A 21,398-nucleotide genomic window follows, 5' to 3' on the forward strand; every position below is an offset into this window, starting at 1 on the left:
GTTGTCATCTGATTAGGTGGATTAGGGAGTTTGTATTGTAAGGGCAGGAAAGAGGGATTATGTTATGCAGAATAACTCAGTAAATCTGCAACTAACAAGCAAAACACTCCAACTTCAGGGTCCGTTTGCCTAACTTCTATGTCTGGACCCCATATGCTTGGCTTGTTATTTTCACAGAAAATTGCTCCAGACCTCAAATATTCTGTCCAGTCACGCTTGTGCACTCTGGCAAAGAATATGTAGAATAAGGAGTTGGTTGTCCTCAACCATTTTGAAGATTTCTAATCTTTGCATCAAGTAGGAGATGGGTGAAGAACATTTACATTTTTTCGACTAGAAAGTACTTCAGTGTCCAGCTGGGGAAAAAATGATTTTTTTTTCATGCAGACCAACCATAAATTGAGTACATACTACAGACTTCAGTACATATTAAATGCATACTAAAGTCAACTAAAAGTAATAAATGGACCATTGATTTCGGACACAGATGTTTCTTGCGTAGTGTTGCGTGCAAACATGCACTCTAACCATAACCAAACCATAAAGTCAAAGGAGTCTGTGAACTTTGAAACTCGGTGAGGTGCTGAAGCATAATTCATGAGTCCTTGCTTCTCCTACAGACTGACTACTGTCAACCAGCTATATTTAAATACTCTCCTGACTGGCTGACACTCATACACACCCACTGCAGTGGCCCCCCCCCTCCCCTCACCACAGTGCCCCTCTGATATTTTCATAAGGATGATGTCACAGTTTCCCATCCAGACTCCTGCTATGACCACATTCTTCCATCTTGACAAAATGAGAAAAAAAAGAGTTCTGTTCTGATGGACGGCTGCAAATGTACAACTGATTGGACACAATCATCTCTGTTGTTCCTTTCTGTCTCGAAGGAACCTGGTTACGCGCAGGTCTCTTGGCTCGATTGGTTGAGTCTTATCTTCTAGAGATAAGGTTTTATTTTGTAAGTGTAGTCTGGGTTACTCTCTGAAGGTGAATTCTGTGTCTCTGCAGTACAGTGGCATAGTGTTTGACAGGATACACCTCAGATAGTAACAGAAGACAGATATTTCACAGATTCCAAATACTCCTTGTTACCACCACAGTCTAAACCTTGCCTCGGCTACTTTGTCAAGATAAACGTGGGCAATGTTTATTTTCATTTTACAGCACATTGGACGCTCCATCATTGTCTGCTAGTTTTACTACTTTAACATCTGCCATCATTTTTGGGGAAAACGCAACCCAATCACTCGACATTGACAGTATTTGCACTACTGCCGACCAGAATGTTATTCATCTCGTATTGAAGCATCATGATGGTTCTGGTACTTACCTATCATCACCAGTGTTTATCACTAGCATGTCATAGATTGCGTGAACAACACTGTTTGTTCAGCTTTCCCACAGCTTGACTCAACACACAAACACACTCCTGCCCTCTCCTCTCTCCACCTCCTGCCCTCCCCTTCCTCTCCTGCCCTCCCCCTCATCTCCTCTCACTCTCCCTCCCCTCCCACCATCTCCCAATCCTCCCCTCCTCCTCTCCCTCCTAGCCTAGCTGCGGCTGCAGACAAAGAGCTCTGGCAGAGTTTATTTTGATGAGCATTCCTTCTAGAGCATGACTGACTCCTGAACTTGAACCATATGCAGAGCAGCTAGTGAGAGGCTCCAGCAGGGCAGCTGGCCAGGGCCCTGCTCACCAGCCTGCTCCTGGGCCCTGCTCCTGGGCCCCCACAGTATATCAAAAGGTTTGCTTACACAGTAAATACAATATTTCTCTCACGAAAGGCCGTGCGGTTAAATCACATGGGGTCAAATGTTTGGAGAGGTTTATTGTAGTGTGTGTCGGCGGACAAGTACTGTGTTATTCCTACGTTTTTTTTTTTTTGACGCAACTGAGAGAATCTTTCTCTCACTGCTTTATTTTAAGCGTCCTTCGTTAAACAGAAGCAGAAGTTAATTCTGTCGTTGGGCAGTTAAGCCTGGCACCATTATCACCATGGAGACTACCTCAGACTCTGTCATCGACAGACCCAGTCTCTAACCTAGAGTACAGTAACACACTGTACACATAGTGACATACTAAAGGTGTTGTTGTACTGACACAGGTTTTATTACTTATAGAGGCCCATTTTGAGGTCCATCACCGTGAATTCATCTGCCCAATTGCAGAGGACATCCTGTCTTTGAAAACATCTCCACCCTCTTCGCATCTTCATTGGTTGGCTCCCCCGGCCCACAGGAAGTCACTTCCTGTCTTGGCTTCCCTTACTGGCCGTTTGGAACGTCTTTGGTGTTTTCTCTAAGAATGAGCTGTGTGTGAGCCACTAAGACCAGGCCAACCAAGACAGCACTCCACTGCATGTCTCTCCTTCTTTCTCCTTCCCTCTCCCTTCCCTCTCTCCTTGGTCTATCCCTCCCTCTCTCTCATATCTTTCCCACTCTCCCTCTCTCTCCCTATTTCTCCCACCCTCTCTATCTCCCTCTCCTCATTTTTCTCTCTCTTTCTCCCCCTCCGTCATTTTCTTCCCCAGCACACACAAACTCTGGAGACTCATTTCCGTCTGGTCCAGCTGTGTGTGAATCTGATTCCTCTCTTCCAGATGTTTCTGTTTCTCCAGGGGGTGGGAGGTGAGGGAGTCGGAGAGGACAGCCAGACTTACGTAAGACCGCTGTGCTGGCCGCGCGGCCTCCTCCAACGACCGTCGGTAAGGCAGCAAGGATCCCAGATCCCTCTGACGAGGAGGGGAACGGGTCCTAGTCTGGACCCCGAGGAGGGGCAGCAGAAGAACGCTTTCTCTGCCTCCCAGAGGGATCAGGAGCTTTTACAAGTGCCGGCTAATCAGCTAATCTGTGGATGGAACTGTTGTTTTTAGACGGCCATGCATCTTCTTTTCTGGAAGCGGCTTATGAAGTGTTTGTTTTGGGTTCCTTGTATGATGTCTAACTCCTTGGTCATGACGGGGGTAGTTGCCGTGTGAACGGCTGAATCCCGTTGATTTGCTCAGGAGTGGGTACAGCTCAGGGGTAGAGCATCTGTATCTAGGTCAAGAGGTCACAGGTTCAAATCCACCTCTGTATGTCACTTTGGATAAAAGCGTCTACTGAATGAATACATTAACTCAATGTACCTATGATGTAGTGAGTACGTCACAGATTTATAGGCTTCCATCTAAGGTAAAAGTAAGCGGCCTACCTAAGCCTGAGGTCTGGGGCGACCTGTAAAAACAAAAACATTGAGGCCTTAACAGTCAACTGTGGAATGTTATGAGAAGAATCAGGTCTTCTGCCAGGGCCTGTATTATATTTTCACAGGTAATAATAATAATTCATATAATTGATAACTTACTCTCCATTCAGCTGAATCTCAAAGTGCCACAGTACACAGTAAGAACATAGTTAATAACAAACTATAATAAAATACATTTTAAAAGTAAGGTTGTGGATTTGAACCCTGAATCCTCTCAGTCAAACGCTCTACCACTGAGCTAGACTCTTCTCTGGTGATACCCATCATGGTATGTGATGTCTTGCCTCAGTCAGTGTGTATTACCAAACATGGCGTCCCATGTCTCATGGCCTCTTATATCACCTGGGAACACCAGTCACACAGATGCTACGATGAGCAATCACAGCAGTACTTTGCGATTGCACCTTTAATCACGGTGTGTCAACGCAACACCTCAGCTATTATCTGTGTGGTGCAGTAGTCTGCAACTCCGTCGTAAAGAATCTTTCTGGCCTGGGGAAGGCTGTACAAGACAGGAGGGAATTAGAATGTGTGCACAACATCCACAAACATGGCCAGAAGAGTATTTTTGTTCAGAATTGTATGAGTTGTATGTTGGCCCCAAACTACTGGCTTGAACTCTGGAGGGTCACAACTGGATATTTTTAGTCCATTGTGAGTTTTCTGGCACATAGGATATTATCTTATCTCAAGCCGTTCTAATGTGGTCTTGGCATGAGAGGCCTACTCTCTGTATTCAAAAACACTTCCTGAAAGCGTGGTTAAGCCTGCTCATCAATTCATTACCCTTGTTATCTAAGTGATCAAATGGCCTTAAATGTGTAACTGTCTATGGAACAAATAAGCTAAGGATTCATTCCAGTTTTTGCTTTTGCAGTGTGTAAGGACTTCAAGAGAAATGTATTTGTTTTTGTATACTAATGCACATTTGTAACCAGATGATACCTGTTTTTATTAGAGGCAGACGGTTAGTGGTCATGAAGGCCATCTGTTCGCAGATCAATCTGTTGTTTGAGAAGCCATGTTTATGATCACAGGGTGTTTTCTTTTTTTTTTTACGTGACAACCTTTCAGTCATGTCGGCCTTGACAAACTTTACCAGGCCACCTCTGTGCCACTAACGGACTTCAACAGAAGGTTCTTCATTTGTCCATCCAACAGCATCGAAGGGCTCGAACTCCTAACGTCAGCTGTTTTCTGAAAGTGGCTCATAATTATGTCACTCCAATCTACATCTGAAAATAGCAGCGGTAACCAACACAGTTGAAAGCTGTCAACATTGGAATTCCAGTATTGACGAAACTCATCAAAACCAGGCAACTCGTCGCTGTTGCTAAGGTTGGTGAGATTGAGAAAGCGGACACTAAGGGTTTTCTACACTCCTTTGCCAGAATTGAACATTTTAATAACCATTAGGCTACTGTTTAGTTTCACTCACTAAAACAGGCTGACATTTATTCAATTATTAGTATGTTGCGGGGGCGATTCTAGGATCAGACCTTTAGAGGTGCTCAGCCCCCAATGAGAATGTGACATGAATACAGTGCCGTGCACAAGTGCTAACCCCCCTTGCTAATAAATCCTTAACTTCTGGATAACAATTAATACATTTACGTATTATTATGCAAAATATTTTGGAGTCAGGTGGCTGAGCGGTGCGGGAATCAGGCTAGTAATCAGAACGTTGCCAGTTCGATTCCTGGCTGTGCCAAAATACATTGTGTCCTTGGGCAAGGCACTTCACCCTACTTGCCTTGGGGGAATGTCCCTGTACTTACTGTAAGTCGCTCTGGATAAGAGCGTCTACTAAATGTAAATGTAAAATATTGAATGAATTAAAAAAAACTATGGATGTCCTTTTGTACATGAACTACCAGCATGAAATGATAATAAACTTTTTTTTTTTTTTATTGTTATTATTTTTAGGGGTGCTGAGATGAAATTTAGGAGTGCTTGAGCACCCCTAAAAAGGATCTAAAATTGCCACTGGTATGTTGGATTGTGTGGAGTGTCGCAGGTGCAAAGTATCCAGCGTTGGAGTGTCCACAGCCCTGACGTCACCAAACACGTTACATAGGCTGTAAGGACTTTGAGTGGCACTTTTAGTGACGGACACGTTGAAATATCTGATCTCGTCCAGTAAATATTCACCTGTAGATGTGAATGCCGCTTTAAAAATGCTTTTCATGCCTCCTTGCGTCAAAGTGTAATTGCGTTTTACATTAATGGGGAGGGGAGGGATCTGTTAGTGAGGGAGGGAATTCGTGCCACTGTTGACAGTTCTTTCACACACGGTTCACAGTCTCATTCTCAATGTGGCATGCGCTGGAGTTACAGTTCAGTGACTGTAATTGCTAGGCGATTTCTGTTTGTCCTTATCTGTCTTTTCAGTTGGCTATTAGCTGGTACTGTTCACGGGACGACGGACGTCAATTGCATGGGAACTTCTTCTGAGGAGAAAAAAAAATCGGTGCCTGCAATCTAGACAGAAAACGACTTGTTCTGGCTGAAAGTTCTGTTGACGAGCGGAGAATGGCTTCGAACGGGATGGAGAGCATGCAGTTGGCGGAAGATCAGATTAAAGTTCTCGAGGAGAATTTTTTGAGAGTCAGCAAGCATCCAGATGAAGCGACACTCATGTTGATCGCGGCAGAGTGCGGACTCTCTGAAGCCGAGACCGCTGTGAGTATTATGTTGTTTTTATTAACTCTTCTGTGACTTCCAGTCAATGTTGCGGAGACAGATTGAGACACTATGAGGTTGTATAATGTGTGTGATGCAATTGTCTTATAGACTGCCAAGTCCAATTCATTTAGTATTTCGTTGATTAGACAGACTAGTTTGGCAATATAATTTCTATTCGACATTCAGTTCAACGCAGTCATACGGTCGCAGTGTGGCTACCATCATGTTGTCCTCCGCTGTCCATCCACGCGCCGTTGAACAAACACTGTGCTCCAATTCTAGAAATAATGGGCTGAATAGATTTTTGGGGAAGCGGTTCCCGTGGCGTGATGATTTTGCTGCTGTGGGCTTTTAGTCCTGTGTGTTCTACATCAAGTGGGCTTTGTCAACAGACAGCGCACGCGTAAGGCAGGTCCCCATCACTGTTCGAATGCCAGTCTGTCTTTCCAAAGCAACAACACACCAGTTAAAAGTGAATTAACACACACTCACTAGTAGGATACAAAGCATTCTAACCAACGATACCCGAATCCTCTCCACAAATATTTTTTCAACGTATTTATAGAGCGCCAGTGATGTCTGAACTCCAAGGTGTTGAGACGATCTGCTGCGAGTAATTTCTAGTAGTTTTCTACTAATTGCTGAGAAACGTTCATAATTCCCTTTCAGTATTATTGACTTTGTGTGTGCGTGTCTGCTTTCTCTAACATGCAAATACGTTAACTCAGCAAGCGCAAGTGACCTCGCGGGGAAGTCACGTGGCCCGACATTTATTTCATAGTCAAATAAAAACCAAGCTGGCGAGCGTGGTGTTCAGGCAACAGAGCAAACCAACCGCCCAAACGCTCGAGGCCTTGGGCGACTTGCGTCCTTTACACCGTTTACCCCCGGATTAACTACTGTCAAAACCACAAATTAACAGTGGCACGTGACTCTCTCAGACGGTTCAATCTCCTCTTTACGGAACCGGTTCCGCCAGTTCTCTCTCCTCCGCGTTTTTGGTGACAGAGTGTTTTCCACTGAGCGCACAAAGGTGGGAGAAGACTTTTCCGACCTGACTGAGCAATCAGAACCGGGGTGAGGTCAAGGCCTTGGCTGTTAGTCAAAAGACCAAACTTCATTCAAAGCCACCTCATGAATAACAAAGCCGTGTTTTGAAAGGGTTTACCTAAAGGAAGGGCACGCCCTGGAACCACTCCCGTTCTCAATTAAAACATTTAGAACGTGTTTCTGCGTCTTTGTGGCATGTTCTCCTTTCGTTGGTCTTTAAGTGCTGCTCTTTCTGAATCACTAAGGTGCCCTTAACGTCACGTAAAATAACTTCGACATGCTATTTCCAAAGCAGTCTTTTTGTCGTTTTCAGTAAAAACGTTCATGTCTAACATTACTGAATATCTTCTCAGTGCTGAAAAAACAACTGATGAATTGTATCTTAAAGATTTAATAAAATCAAATGTTATTTGTTTACTACTTTTTACAAGGTCACAGAGAGGGCTCCGGATGCTCATAGATTAGCACCTATAAACAAACTAAACCGTCAACAGAGACACGAGAAAAAAATCTAATTTAATAATATATGTATTTAGTCTGGAATGTGTAAAAGATTATTTACAGTGGTACTGTGTTGCTCAATGCAGGGTTGTGTCTGAAAGCTGTGGTTTGGCTATGCCTTCTTCCATTAAATTCTGACTCAAATCCACTCACTTCCCCACACTATCTGACAAGTGATGTCACTACTGTTGTGGATTCCTTGACAACCTGAGTTACAAAACAATGACACCATGCCATGAACAGTCAAATCATTTAGTTCAGTCTTCTGTGAGTAGTAAAAAGATCTGTTGTCAATGGTAGTTTCTGAAGTCATTGTCTACATTATTGCCCATTGCTCTGACTTCCAAAATACTTAACCAGCCTGGAATATTGGACAGGTTTCAGGGATATTACAGTAAAAATGAAACATCTCCTTACTTTACACAGATCAGATTACAGGTTATGTAACTAATTGTGTCAATAATGACAACAGTCACATGTTGTTTGGAACCGAACGCTCATGGAGAACAATGACAGTGATGTCATAGAATACCGCTAAAGAACAATGATACTGATGTCATAGAATACCTATGGAGAACAATGATAGTGATGTCATAGCACGCCTATGTAGAACAAAAGTACGGGCGTCATAATAGGCTATACCGTCACCTGTATCTGACTTGGGTTTGGATTTCTACTGTTTGTTCCAGAAATGGTTCAGGCTACGCAACGCTCTGTGGAGGCAGGCCGAAGGTCTTCCTGCTCAGCTGGGCTCAGTGAGAGACTGAGGAGGGCCCAACATCAGGACGTCCGCTACTCTGCTGTCCTCTCCTCCACACCAAGCCCTTACTGACCAACTCCTCCTCAATCCTCTTGTCCTTCTCTCATTTGTATCCCGTTTGTTACTTACCGAATGTGAAGTGTTTGCGACTTGTGTGTCTTGCCAATCTATAACCCGCCATGTTTACATAAATAAACAAAACATTATATTATTATGAGTTAAAGCCGTGCCAATGTGGAGTGTTTTGTGTGTGTCCTCGTGGGGCCCGATGGAGGAAACGGTCACAATGGTGGGAAGGAGACGTCGTTGCGAGGCTTGCTGTTGTCCTCAGCAGGACAGGAGGGTTTCATGGGGCTGTAAAAGACTCCAGGCAGTGTCCAGGCTGCAGTGTCCAGGCTGCAGTGTCCAGGCTGCAGTGTCCAGGCTGCAGTGTCCAGGCTGCAGTGTCCAGGCTGCAGTGTCCAAGCTGCAATGTCCAGACTGCAGTATCCAGGCTGCAGTGTCCAGGCTGCAGTGTCCAGGCTGCAGTGTCCAGGCTGCAGTGTCCAGGCTGCAGTGTCCAGGCTGCAGTATCCAGGCAGAGAGAGAGAGAGAGAGAGAGAGAGATAGATGGTATGAAGGACCTTTTCCTCTGTCCTGTGACAAACTGAAACCTCTGTGCAGAGGAGAACGAAGGTGGGATAGAGAGAGACGAAACCTGGACCACAGAGGGGCTGATTGTGGGAACATTCTGCTGAACAAGCTCAACAGAAACCGATAGCAACAGAACAGGTAGTTCATGTTGCCATGAAACCTCCCCTGCTTTCCCGGGGTGTTTTGTCACAGGGTACTCACACAGGCTGCTGTATGTTTCCTGGGCCTGTGGTGTTTTGCTGAAGCTCAGCTGAGTCACACCCACTGAAGAAAAACAAATATGTTTATTTAGACACACAAAGTGAACACACAGCAGCTCAGAGTCAAGCCAGCTGGAGAAGCCAGGTCTGAAAATGTCTCCTTTTCTAACCAAGCGCCATACAAAAACACATCGTATTTATTTTATAAACATGAAAATAACATGTGTCAACAACACATAGTTTAAAACAACCTTAATGCTGATTTTGTTAAACATTGCAACAGCGCCCCCCTTTTCCCAACTTTCTCTGTCATTTTTCCATAGACAGGACGATGTCTAATGTGTTGACTGTCACAACGTTTCTTATCACTTTCTTCAACTGGTTCATGCTGTCCGAAATTTCAGTTGGAAAAAATCATGACTGCAACTTTATAACTAAAGTTATAAAGTTACTTTATAAACTTTGCTGTTTCCAAATAACTAATGAAGTACATTTTACAATGGAAAAAATCGTTCCAATAAACATTATATTAGTATGCATCATTAACTGACTAAGGGCAATGTCACAAGCATGGCTGTGTCATTAAAAACTACAAATCATCAGACTGAAAGAGCGACTGGAGGGTTTACGCCGTTCTGTAAGCGACCCTGGCTCAGTGGGTGGAATCTGAATGGACTCGGCCATTGTCTGTTGCTAAGAGGACTTAGCAGAAGCTTGTGGAATCTGTCACTGCTGTGCTCTGAGAGTGCGAGGCCAGGAAGATTCACTGGTCCAGATGGAAGTGTCCTAACAGCCCTCCCAGACACACAGGGAGCTTCCAGACTCACACTGCTGTTGACCAGGGGCCTTGTCAAGGATGCTCCTACTCCCACAGAACCTTGTTGACTCCAATCTAGCTGGAAGGTGACAGAGTACAAGGTTGATAGGAGAAGGAGAAACAAAGGGAAGCCAAAATAATACACATATTAGTGTATGTAAAGCGGAGCTGTCCCTGTCTTAAAATAAATACATTAAATTTAAATTTAAAGCATCCAATAGGGCCTTAACACTAATTAACAAACACTTACCAATATTATAAACACTTACAGTATATCGTTTAATGTTAATATGCATCTTAAATGGGCCTTCTAATCTATGAAGCAATTCTTATTACAAGCATCGTTATCTACAGCGTTACCTCTGTCTTGTTGACTTGTCAACAAACCACCCAAAGCCCACAGCAGTGTTCAGTGTACGCCTGTCAGGATCCAGACAGATCATTGTCACTGCCTGCTGCCAGGGTAGGTCAGAGTAGTCAGCCAGGAGCTGTTGCATCATGGGAACAGTAGTCTCCAACACAAGACTCAATCGATCTTTAAACTGTTCCTTCTATCCAGACCGGCAGTAGGATTAGATTACTCACAGTTCCTCCACTACAAGAAGGATCAAATGGGCTGTGTTTCTCTTTCTTCCGTGACACACAGACAGATCAGTCCCCCCCCCCCTTAACTCCACCCCCTCCTCCTGGTTCCTGCTGTCTCAGGTCACCATCACCACAGGCTAATCCCAGATTAGGGCCCCGGTGGGAGCCTTTCCTGGCTCTTCTCTCCTGGGTCTCACACCCGGCTGGTGCTCTTTTCCTGAAGGCCTCCAAATCCACACCAGCCCCTTTGAAATCCACCCTGGCCCCTTTTTACATCATGCTCACATGTGTCTGTGGTCTAAGTGGGATAATGGAGGATTTCAAGACAAGATCGCAACACTCGCAATGCTTTTCAGTTTCATTGTAAATGAAACTGGCTGTTTTTTTGCACACCACATTTTTGTAAAGGAATTTGAAGGTACAACGAATATGATATTTGTGTATTTTTCGCTTTGGAATCAATCATCAAGATTGCGGTATTTTTAAATGTTTCTAAAATCTGATATCCACAGAAAACCCAGATGATTGAAAAATAGAATTGTGAATGTGGATCATTTTATCATACCTTTGCATTTTTTTTCCAAGATATGAACATAGATTTTGCAGAGGGGGCAGTCTTGGAGCTAGTTAAGGACGAGCAAACAATTCACACAGCCAATTTGGTTTGGCATTTTGCTAAAGTCAATGTACTCTGCTATAAAACTCACAATTCAAGGACAAAGAAAGACAGGCCCCACTTTTACTCAAGAGTTCTGGTGTCCAAAAAATCTCAGTAAATCAGATAAATATGAAAGACCCATGAGTGCATTGTTCAGTTTCTTTTATTATTATTGTTGGCTGACTTGCGTTTTCTCTCTCTCTCCATCAGACACCAGCTTGGTGCTGGTGCTCGGTCTGTAGGTGTGGGTGGAAGAGCTAGATTGTGCTGCGGGGCCATACTGGGTCTCGCAGTGGGATGTAGTCTTTAGAGAGCTGCTTCGCTGCTGACAGCTCTGTCAGGCGAGGGGATGCTGTCGCCTTCTTCGCCGCCTTGGAAACCTGTTGACACGGCAACAATATTCTAACTGACCCCTATCACAAAAACATATCGTATATTTTACTTTTCTAACCGCTTCGGATTTTCCATCCCACATTTGCAGTTAAATGATTTAGCATTTTAAAATCTTAAACATTTAGATTTCTTTCTCTCTAAAATGTCTGGAGTCTTAATCGTGAGGGGTGTTAGTGCTAGGCCTACAATCAGTTGCCTTGCCTTGCCTACTCAAAATTTGCGTTACTCGCTAGCAGACATGCGATGCATTGAGTGGGCGACCTGCTGTGTATGGAGTGGGCAGGTCTGACAGTAACTACCGGGCCACTCTTTTCCCCCAGTCTGTCCCTGCTGTGGAGTGTGTGTGTGGAGTGTGTGTGGAGTGTGTGTGTGTGTGTGGAGTGTGTGTGTTCTCACCAGCCATATAGGATCTTCTGGGCGTCCTCGCTCCATAAACATCTGATTGTGTTTCATCTTAGGCAGGGAGAGCATGTCCAGTCTGGGAGTCATACGAGCAGTTTTGGCAGCATAGGATATATATGTTTCCACTTTCTTAAAAAAAAACACAAGAACAAGGAAACTCTAGCTTGTTATGGTTTTTCGATCAAATATGAAGTGGCCAGAATTCCATCTCCTCCTCAAGGCAACCAAAGTCTACTGTCTTGCTTGGTTGGCATTTGTTACAGGGTGGTTGGAGCGTTTGACTGCCGATCACAAGGTCATGGGTTCAAATCCCGCTCTGTACATATCATTGGATGGCAGCGTCTATTGACTGACTACACTATTCATACTCCATGTGTGTACACAAGACATTCAAAAACCTAGATTAAACCACTCACGCACCTGTTGCGTTTGCTACCTACCTCCCGGGCAGGTGTGAAGCTGGGGTGGTTCCGTTTGGGACTGGCCAGCTGCAGCAGGCGAGGATGGGTCTCAGTTAGTCTTCCTTGTGGGCTTATGTGCCAGATAGGGCAGCTGTACTCACATTCTGAGGTATGGGGAGGCCTGGAAGACCAACAAAGAGCGTTTTCTATTTTCGGAAACAACTATTTTCCACATTGAAAGCAAGAATAGAGAGAATAAGTCATTTTTGAATGCCCAAGTGGGAATTGCACAACTTGATCAAATCACATAAACAAGATTCCTTGACCTCTATCTCCATTTTTATCCTATAACCATGGGTAGATATTTGTAAAATGACAGAAACCATTCATACTGTTCACTGTGTTGATTTCGGTGAGCTGGGCTTTTTCAAGGAGAACATTTTCTAGGCTTGAGCCCAAACATGCACTTCTGTTAGGCCTACTGCTGTGTTTTTTAAGATTTATAAAAAGACTTCCGCGACCGTTCACGAGCGTCTCCGGAGGTTTGGGGTGGACAATAGGCCCTATTGTCTACGAAACTTCTCCTCTTTCTCCCGCGGTTTGCTACTGCAATAACACATGTCAAAATAATAGCTTTCTCGCCCAAAGAAGACTAATTTTAGACCTGGGGCCAAGTGGGATTGTTTTGCATCGTTTCATACTCGACATCTTGATATGCGTTTTGTTTATGGTCACGTTTCACAACGTGTATACCTCATTTCCTGGGAGCTGCGGGTTCTGGACTTGGGCGTTGACAAGCGCACAATGTGTTGGGCCTGGAGCTTCTTGGAGGAAGGACGTGATGCCTTCCTGGAGACGCTGTCCTCCTCCTGCTTCCTGCGGGACAACGGCGGCGGTTACACAACGAAGACGGCTCGTGCCAGAGAATACGTTTGTCGTTTTTCGGTATTCTGTGTCCGTGATGCATTATGAAAGCTGAGTGCTGTTGATGCAGGTCACGAAGATAGTTGTCAAGAGAATTATTGCCGAGCAATGGCAGCGTTTCAAACTAGATTTCGATTTCTAACTCTGAATTAGGCCTATTTACATTTACAAACATTTTGACACTATTGGGCAACGTGAGACATCCGTTTTCTCGCCTGCCACAACCAAGCAGTTACATACAGTTTCCTCATCATCTTCACAATGGTGCTGTTCATAATCCTGATATCTGTCTGAAAGTATGCTAGAGAGTAGTTGAAGGTTTATGTTTAAACACAGGAACGTTCTATCTCAATGAAACAAGATGCGGAAGCGAAGCCTGCTCTGGTTTTGTCCTCTCACAACCATCAACTGTTTTTTTTCCAATTCAGTATATGCATTGTTATGTATTATTAAAAGAGTCGTGCTTCCCGTGGGGATTTCTGATCAAGTTATCCATTCAGTCTCGTCTCATCATCGACTCTCACAGACAGACAGCTGGATGGAAAGGTACTAGTAGGCTAATGATACAGGTGAAGGCCTATGAACATCATCTACTTGAGTAGATGTATTTCACAGAGCACTCGCCCTGATGTGTACAGTAACTTAAGGAACTGGCAAATAGCCAGTTCACTAAAAGCTTTTCAGAGTTCGTCGAACAACGCTGCTTTGGAAACATGTCCACTCTTTTATTGCTAACCCAGCAAATCACAGGAATATTCCACGTACTGGCTTCGCTCTCTCCAAAATGGCCAACTCATACTTTTTCATCAATAAAAGTGAGGGTGCTATTAGGGTCGTGTTACCTCAGGTGGTCATCGCATGCTGAGAAGACTCTTTTGTGCCTGGACAGGTATTGGATTCTGTCCGTTGGAACAGCTCCCAGAGCCGAGAAGGATAAAGGCCATATAGAGTCCTGGTTACCCCAGGTGATCGTGCTGGATCGTTAGCATAACACAGTTGGGGAGTGAACAGTCCCGTACACATGTTTTTTTTTCCATATAAATATTGATGTATAAACAAAATAAATGTGGTGTGCATGCAATTTTCTGTTGTATTTGTTTAGGTTAACAGAAAATGTTGCTTGCTCAACTGTCTAGGATTTTTGTTCAACAGTGATTGTTGTAGGCCTATGTGCAAGACACCTCTGTGAAGGTACTTTGTGTGTAAATTGTGTGTGATTCTAAAAAGGTACTTACCACGGAGTTGTGACCCATATCGTTTTGGGCACTTTGTGCTGGGCAAGTTCCAGGATTCTAGGAGGAGAGTTAGGTAAATGATCCACAACGCACAACTACACAACTATATTTTACAACCAAAAACACAATGTGTATTACTTACCCAATACAATACAATAGTAATACAACCTTTCATGAAAAGAGAACACATGTAAAATAATCCTAAAGATGTGGTAATACCTGCTTGATGGACCAAATCTGGTCTGTATTCCTACAAAGAAAACATTTGATTTCATGTACATTTTATTGTATTATTATCTTCCACATTTGTAAATCTCACAATTGTTAGTAACAGTCAAACTGAGAATGATCTGTACCTGTTTTTCCAGACACCATCTCCCCAGGACAGACTGAGTCTGTGAGAACAGCTCAATGAAAAGCTATTATTGAAGCGGTATTGTACTACCAGTCGTTGCTATGTCACCGGTAGTCCTTAGCAACTTATCACATGGCTGGGACTAAGGCTTGGACTCCTTAAGAGCCTGCAGGCTGAAACTGGAGTCTTATTGTCTCAGGAAGGCTTCTCTATCTTGTGTCTCAGGACGTACCATACAGGATGTTACAAGAAAACAGATATGAGGTCAGCAAACGACAGTTGCTGAAGTATTCATGGTGAGCTGGAACTGACAGTAACTCCAGTTAAACATGTGTTGTGCATGACGACACAGTGACACAACGGTCATGAGTTTGGAAACAAACTGTTACCACAACTAAACCTCAATATGTCCTTACCACAATCAAGATAACACACTTTCCTCCTGTTTCTATTATAATATGACGCACAGTATGAAAAAGGTTACATACATATATATATTTTTTTAATTTTTAATTTTTATTATTTTAGTCACCCAGTTGAAAACATACAAAGCGTTGTATCTGAGTCTAATTAGGAATGGAACCCTGAGTCATTTCAGATGGACGATATGCATTTGGACAATCAAATATGTCTTCTGCAATTTCAATATGTTCAACTACCATGGTCTTATTAATGTGTTTATACAGTGAAATCTTTGCACAAACTAGGGTGCACAGCAGCAGTCATTTTGTCTGGTGCACCAACCTTGAACATTGAGATGTAGTCGGTCCATAAAATACATGGAAAAGGTACTTTGGCATCTTCCTGAAATGCGTTTGGATTCATAGATATCAAACTTTGGAGTTGAGAAAATATTTTTTACATTCCTTCTGAAGACACAAAACACTCAAATATAAATATGCACCATGTAACAATATCGTTTTTTACAATTACTTCTACTATCTGACAGCAGACGAATAATGGTTAGTGTTCTACCAGAAGTACTGTACACATTACCTGTGATGTAGGATTTTCACACACAACAAAAAGCTTTGGTGAAAAATATCAGCCCTTTCATTTAACGTTCTTAATGGACACCAAACATAACACGACGAAGGTTAACATTCAGGTCAGCAGCTGACACTATCTGAGGGTCACATGACACTATCTGAGGGTCACATGACACTATCTGAGGGTCACGTGACACTATCAGAGGGTCACGTGACACTATCTGAGTGTCACATGACACTATCTGAGGGTCACAAGACATAATCAGAGGGTCACATGAGACTATCTGAGGGGTCACAATAGGTGTGTTCGACTTCGTGCAGCGCCAACCTGAGAATGCCTTTGGCTGCTTCAAGTCAGCCGGGCTGCAGGCGATGCCAGCGCTGCGTGAAGTCAAACGCACCTAATCTCCAACCACCACACCGTGACACCAACCAATCAGCTTCCCCCTCACTTCAGATCCCTTTCAGCTGCGCATCATTTAGCACATCGTTCAAACCATCCAAAACGCTAAATACATGTTACACACTACAACCGTAACCCAGCAAACTGCCTCCAAACACGGACAGGAGGTGGATCTGGTTGAAGGGGTCAGGGAGCGGTGGCTGCCAGGCGCCGGCTTATTTCCCTTCACTCATCATCTGGACCACCAGATCCCGAGCGTCCTGGACGCCGGAGTTGAGCTCCTGCTCGCCTCTCCTCACGCACGTACCGATGAGGAACAGCCTTCGGTCGTCCCCCAGCTCAGCCAGGCCCAGGGCCTCGTGGAGGTCGGTGATACTGCAGGCACCTGGCAGGTCCTGGGGAACACAGAAACAGTGGTTGAGTCATGGATCGTGTTGATTACTTTCCTGTAGCGTGTGAGATCTGACCTGTGATCAGGGCCTTGTGTCCTGTAGTGCGATCATGAACACTACAGGAAGTACAAATGGACTTCAGTCAGATGGCTGAGCGGTTAGGGATTCGGGCTATTAATCAGAAGGTTCGATTCCTGGCCGTGCAAAATTGGACAAGGCACCTAACCCTTACTTGCCTCGGGGTATGTCCCTGTACTTACTGTAAGTTGCTCTGGATAAGAACGTCTGCTAAATGACTAAATAAAAATGAACTTCCCATCGACATTCCTGATTTGTCAATGTACATGTCATACTCCTAATAAGGTTTCTACAACCCCAGCTCTAACATAAACGGTTACAGATCGCCAAGGTAACCTGATGCCGCATGGAATCTCACTCTAATCTTTCCACTGCTCATGCTCCGTTCGTGCCATGGATAAGCCAATCACAACGAAGAAGACGGTGACTTTTGAGTGCGTGTGTCACTCTCACCTGCTTGTTCGCCAGCACCATCAGAGGCAGGAGGGGGTCTGAGGTCACCAGGTCATGTAGATGCTTCTTAGCCAGAGGAAACTGGTCAGACTTAGAGGAGTCGACCACAAACACCAACACCTTCGCCTTGGGCATGTATCTCTTCCAGTAGGCTAGCAGGTTCTCTGTACCTCCAACTACGAGACAAAAAACAACCGTCTTACAAAAATTTGTAGAGTTACGCATGAAAAGAAAGTACAGTTCATCCTTTATGGAAGTGTTGAATTTATATCAATAAGTCTAATATAATATAATATATATAATAATATGTCACCATAGTTCTCTCACCGTGTGTGTGTGTGTGTGGTACAGTGATTAAAAACTCAAAGTGTATTTACTTTCGAGGAACTCTATCTGAAGGTCTTCTCTGTTGATTGAGACCGCGTTGAACCCCTGGGTAGGTGACACATCTTGCTCCAGGCTACCAGTAGCGAAGCAGTGAAGCAGGCTGGTCTTTCCTGCACCCTCCAGCCCCAGCACCAGCACCTGTTTTCCCTTCTCTGCTGGCTTGGCCTAGTAAACACATGAACAAGATTCAATCAAACGGGGCTTTGGTTGCCCACAGATCTCTGTTGGTTGTTCTGGGCGGATGCTCGTCTATGCAAGGTCATGTGCGTGATTAATCACTTTGGAAACCTAGCTATTAGAGTAGCTGATACATTTTAAAACCCTTTTTATAAAATTATGAATATCTACAAAAGTGAACGAACAGACGAGATCGTCTAAACCACTGACTTGCAATGGAGACACATCCACTGTTGTCAGAAGCACTTTTGGAGAGAACTTTTGAGCACAGATTAAGCTACAACTAGCTACGAACCTCGGTTACGGCTGGTGTTTTTTGTGCTTCTATGACTTCTGTTTTTGGAACGGTGTCTTCTTTTGCCTCGTTAATTCTTTCCAATTTGCCCTTAGCCTTTTTCGGCGGCTTTGGCTTTTTGTCCGCCGACGAAACGTAAGTCCAAATAATAAGTGCGACTCCTCCCGTTAGCGCAACAGCAACACCCACTAACCCAGCCTCTCTGAATCCAGGCATGTTCGAAGAAAGCTGGAAAATAATTAAATGCTGGTTTCACATGGTTTCATGCATAGTGTTTCGCTACAACTTTGCTGTACATCTCCCTTTGACAACAAGTGGATTAGCTTTCTCTACACCTCCTTGCGTGAAACGCTATTTCCGGACTAGTGGAAAAAGCACAGGAAGTGAACACAGACAAAAGATTAGTTTAATGGGTTGCAAATGCGTTGCAAATGGGACAAATAACTCATATTAACTGGCTAGACTATTGCTTCTATACTCTTTGAATGGGATGCACTGGTTAAACCGTTGTTTCCTAAAATACACTTTAATTATGGAAATGACGCTTGCCACACTGGTAGTTCAATTATGTTACAATGAATTGTAACACAATTGTTGCTTCCAGTTTGCATCATTTCGAATTAAACTGCCACTCAAACACAGAGCTCAGTGATTTGACAGTTTAACAGATGTCACTAAGGAGGCCTACTTCACATCTACATTATTTCCTATTGTTTGTGCGCCATAAATTCTAATTTTGAGCCATGGACTACTGTCACGGGTACTCTGTTGCCACCTAGTGGGTTTTACGTGTAGATACAAGGATATACATTGTAAACTCTCCACATCCATCAAGTGGATCGTCACAACCTTCATTAGATGGTTATTTTGTACTTGGCAGTTAGCAAACACCATTGTTTTACTCTGAACACCAAAATAATGTTAGAAATGCACCATTATTATCGTTCTCAGATTCTTATTCTAAATGCTTTATTTGTATGTCACCAGATACAAGTGTGTGCTAAATGTTTAAAATATAAACAAATGCTCTTAACTCCAGACTCCACTAGAGGTTGTTGGTATGCCATTCCCAGATCTTTTCACAATGAAACAATTCAGAATCCAGTCAGGTGTCAATGAACTATTTATTAAGACATAACCAAAGACACTCCTTTCTTGGACAGAATCGTTTCCTTTCCATCTTTGTAAATGGCTCCAAAAACGACATGCAGGTGACATACTCCCCCTCCCAAAGGATTTAAAATCAAAATATATTTTGGATAATTTTACTTAAACTGAGACTGATTTGAAAAATAAATATTGTCTACATTTGCATACACAACCTGACCTTCCATTGTCTGATGAGATTTAAAGACTCAAACTGAAAGGGCATTCGTCAATGACATGAATATTCACGGATGGCCGTACCAAAGGAATCAGCTCACTCAGAATGAAACACTGGGAAAGGTTTGTGTTAGAACTTAAAGCGAAGCCCATCTCGTCTTCAACACAAACACACCTGAAAACGTAGAAGACGTTTGTCTTTCTACGCATTCCTTTCCAAAAAAACCTCTCGAATCAAAGAAGGTAGCAGGGCAGGGAATGGGGGGGGGGGGGGGGGGGGGGAAGGGGCCTTCTGAAATACTTTCACCGTACACAACAACTAAACATGAATCACACAGTTGTTTGGATGGTAAAAAATAAAAAAGAAAGGGGAAAAAAGGAAAATAAAAATAAGCTTGTGATTTTCTGACATCGACAGGTCATAGGTTGTAGCCAGTGTGTCTGTGGACAAGCAGTGTGCTGTGTCACCGTGACTACCAGCCTCCCTTGCCTCCCTTCTTCTTCTTCTGCGGGGCCTTCTTGCGCGTGGCCCCCGGGGCCGCTGGCTTCTGTTGCCGGGGCGGCACCACACCGGGGGCAGGGGCGGAGGCTGAGGCGGAGGCTGAGCCTGGGCGCGGGGAGGTGGGGGGGCTGCTGGCCGTCTTGCTGGCGTCCCTGGAGGGAGAGGACAGATCCAGTCAGTGTGTGTGTGTGAGAGAGAGAGAGAGAGAGAGAGAGAGAGAGAAAGAGAGAGAGAGGCGATCTACACCAGTCGGTGTGTGTGAGAGAGAGAGGCGATCTACACCAGTCAGTGTGTATGAGAGAGGGAGGCGATCTACACCAGTCAGCGTGTGTGAGAAAGGTGATCTACACCAGTCAGCGTGTGTGAGGTGATATGTACCAGTGATTGTGTGTGTGTGTGTGTGTCTACTTACAGATCAGAGGCAGCTCCAGACGTGGCCCCCTGCGTTCCCTTGCCAACCTGTTCCTTCTTCTTGCTCTTCTTCTTGCCTCTGTAGTAGGTCCTCTCCCTCATCGGCATCCACCGCTCTGGGTCAGGGGTCGCCTTGGGGTCACAGTTCTTCGGCAACTTGCCTAAATATCAACAAGGGAATGGGGAAAAATGTGAGATTTCACTTCCTGGGAAGTCAACACACAAGTTTATTAGATTTTCTTCTGTGTTTTTCTGTGTTGGGATCCAGTAACCAGCTGAAATCCAGACATACCTTTTTTCTTTTTCTTCTTCTTCTTGATATCCCCCTGGCTGCAGAGACAAAGCAGTCAGATGAGCTCCCAGGTCAGACACACACCCTCTGAATCAAACACAACCCATCTGCTCTGGCAGCCATCCCCAGTAGAACAGTAGGGCCTGTCTGCCTGTCAGCCAACAGCCTGGTTCTCTCACCCCTGTTCTTTAGGAAGGTTCTCCCCTGTGACTTTCCCTGCCTTCTTCCTGACGTAGTTGGCTCCGTGGGAGTTCTCCAGCTCGTCCACGTCCACGTTGAGGGACATCTTGTCTGGGGAAGGGAGGTGTTTGCTGAGGCTGGGGGCAGGCCGTTAAGGACGCTACAGTTCATCTGTCGTACAACCCTGACCGGCTTCATCACTGTCAAACCATCCCAAATCTATACATTTGATCAGGTAAAAAATAAATCAAAGAATCAGAGAAACACCACGTTAAAGTTACTAAGAATAAAAAAATGTAAGTTAAAATAAATCAACAATGTTGATCTCAGCAAGGATACGATTTGGCTTTCTCTGTGTCCACCAGAGAATAGGCGGAGATGAGCTGTGCCAATGTGTGGATGTCATTAGTGTTTTGCCTGTATAATGAAAAATACATTATTATTATTATTATTAACTTGAACAGTCTTTTCTTTGTATAGGGGCTTTTATCAAAAGCAACACAAAGGGGCGACATTTTAACCTGCAATCTCTTGATTTTGCAATCAAATAATCATCCAAACGAACACCACACAACTAGCATCAACCGTGTCTCGAAGGAGAGAAGACCCAGAGAGAGATGATTACTTCCATAGCTGCTCCAGGTCACTGATAGCCTCTTTCTTA

General features: G+C 44.1%; 4 protein-coding genes and 1 long non-coding RNA gene across 5 annotated transcripts in view; 1 reads left to right on the forward strand and 4 right to left on the reverse strand.

Moving 5' to 3' along the window:
- The first annotated feature begins 5,547 nt into the window (after window positions 1-5,547).
- On the forward strand, window positions 5,548-8,472 carry hopx (HOP homeobox). The gene is made up of 2 exons (XM_084700924.1): window positions 5,548-5,935; window positions 8,179-8,472. Exons 1-2 carry the CDS (start codon window positions 5,786-5,788, stop codon window positions 8,254-8,256), a joined length of 228 nt encoding a protein of 75 aa, XP_084557050.1. The 5' UTR covers window positions 5,548-5,785; the 3' UTR covers window positions 8,257-8,472.
- Window positions 7,486-10,246, reverse strand: LOC146301865 (uncharacterized). The gene is made up of 3 exons (XR_014759652.1): window positions 9,910-10,246; window positions 9,084-9,146; window positions 7,486-8,813 (listed from the first exon to the last, which is right to left on the reverse strand). It is a non-coding gene; the product is annotated as an uncharacterized LOC146301865 (long non-coding RNA).
- A 1,041-nt stretch (window positions 10,247-11,287) lies between these two features.
- On the reverse strand, window positions 11,288-15,228 carry spmap2l (sperm microtubule associated protein 2 like). The gene is made up of 8 exons (XM_084700919.1): window positions 14,854-15,228; window positions 14,717-14,747; window positions 14,498-14,554; window positions 14,105-14,236; window positions 13,092-13,214; window positions 12,378-12,519; window positions 11,932-12,066; window positions 11,288-11,522 (listed from the first exon to the last, which is right to left on the reverse strand). The coding sequence occupies exons 1-8, from the start codon at window positions 14,870-14,872 to the stop codon at window positions 11,400-11,402; spliced, it is 762 nt and encodes a 253-aa protein (XP_084557045.1). The 5' UTR covers window positions 14,873-15,228; the 3' UTR covers window positions 11,288-11,399.
- A 119-nt stretch (window positions 15,229-15,347) lies between these two features.
- On the reverse strand, window positions 15,348-18,382 carry arl9 (ADP-ribosylation factor-like 9). The gene is made up of 4 exons (XM_084700921.1): window positions 18,027-18,382; window positions 17,545-17,719; window positions 17,168-17,343; window positions 15,348-16,639 (listed from the first exon to the last, which is right to left on the reverse strand). The coding sequence occupies exons 1-4, from the start codon at window positions 18,240-18,242 to the stop codon at window positions 16,460-16,462; spliced, it is 747 nt and encodes a 248-aa protein (XP_084557047.1). The 5' UTR covers window positions 18,243-18,382; the 3' UTR covers window positions 15,348-16,459.
- Window positions 18,383-19,131: 749 nt separating this feature from the next.
- Window positions 19,132-21,398, reverse strand: part of srp72 (signal recognition particle 72) — a 7,935-nt gene continuing 5,668 nt past the window's right edge. The window contains exons 14-19 of the mRNA XM_084700918.1: window positions 21,360-21,398; window positions 21,074-21,151; window positions 20,734-20,871; window positions 20,555-20,592; window positions 20,264-20,423; window positions 19,132-20,003 (exon numbers count right to left, since the gene is read on the reverse strand). The exon at window positions 21,360-21,398 is cut by the window's right edge and continues 65 nt beyond it. Coding sequence (XP_084557044.1) covers window positions 19,823-20,003; window positions 20,264-20,423; window positions 20,555-20,592; window positions 20,734-20,871; window positions 21,074-21,151; window positions 21,360-21,398 — 634 coding nt within the window. The 3' untranslated portion in view covers window positions 19,132-19,822. The remainder of the gene's footprint in view (window positions 20,004-20,263; window positions 20,424-20,554; window positions 20,593-20,733; window positions 20,872-21,073; window positions 21,152-21,359) is intronic.

Source organism: Hypomesus nipponensis, chromosome 1, assembly GCF_054491055.1.
Source record: "Hypomesus nipponensis isolate SF chromosome 1, ASM5449105v1, whole genome shotgun sequence".
NCBI lineage: Eukaryota > Metazoa > Chordata > Actinopteri > Osmeriformes > Osmeridae > Hypomesus > Hypomesus nipponensis.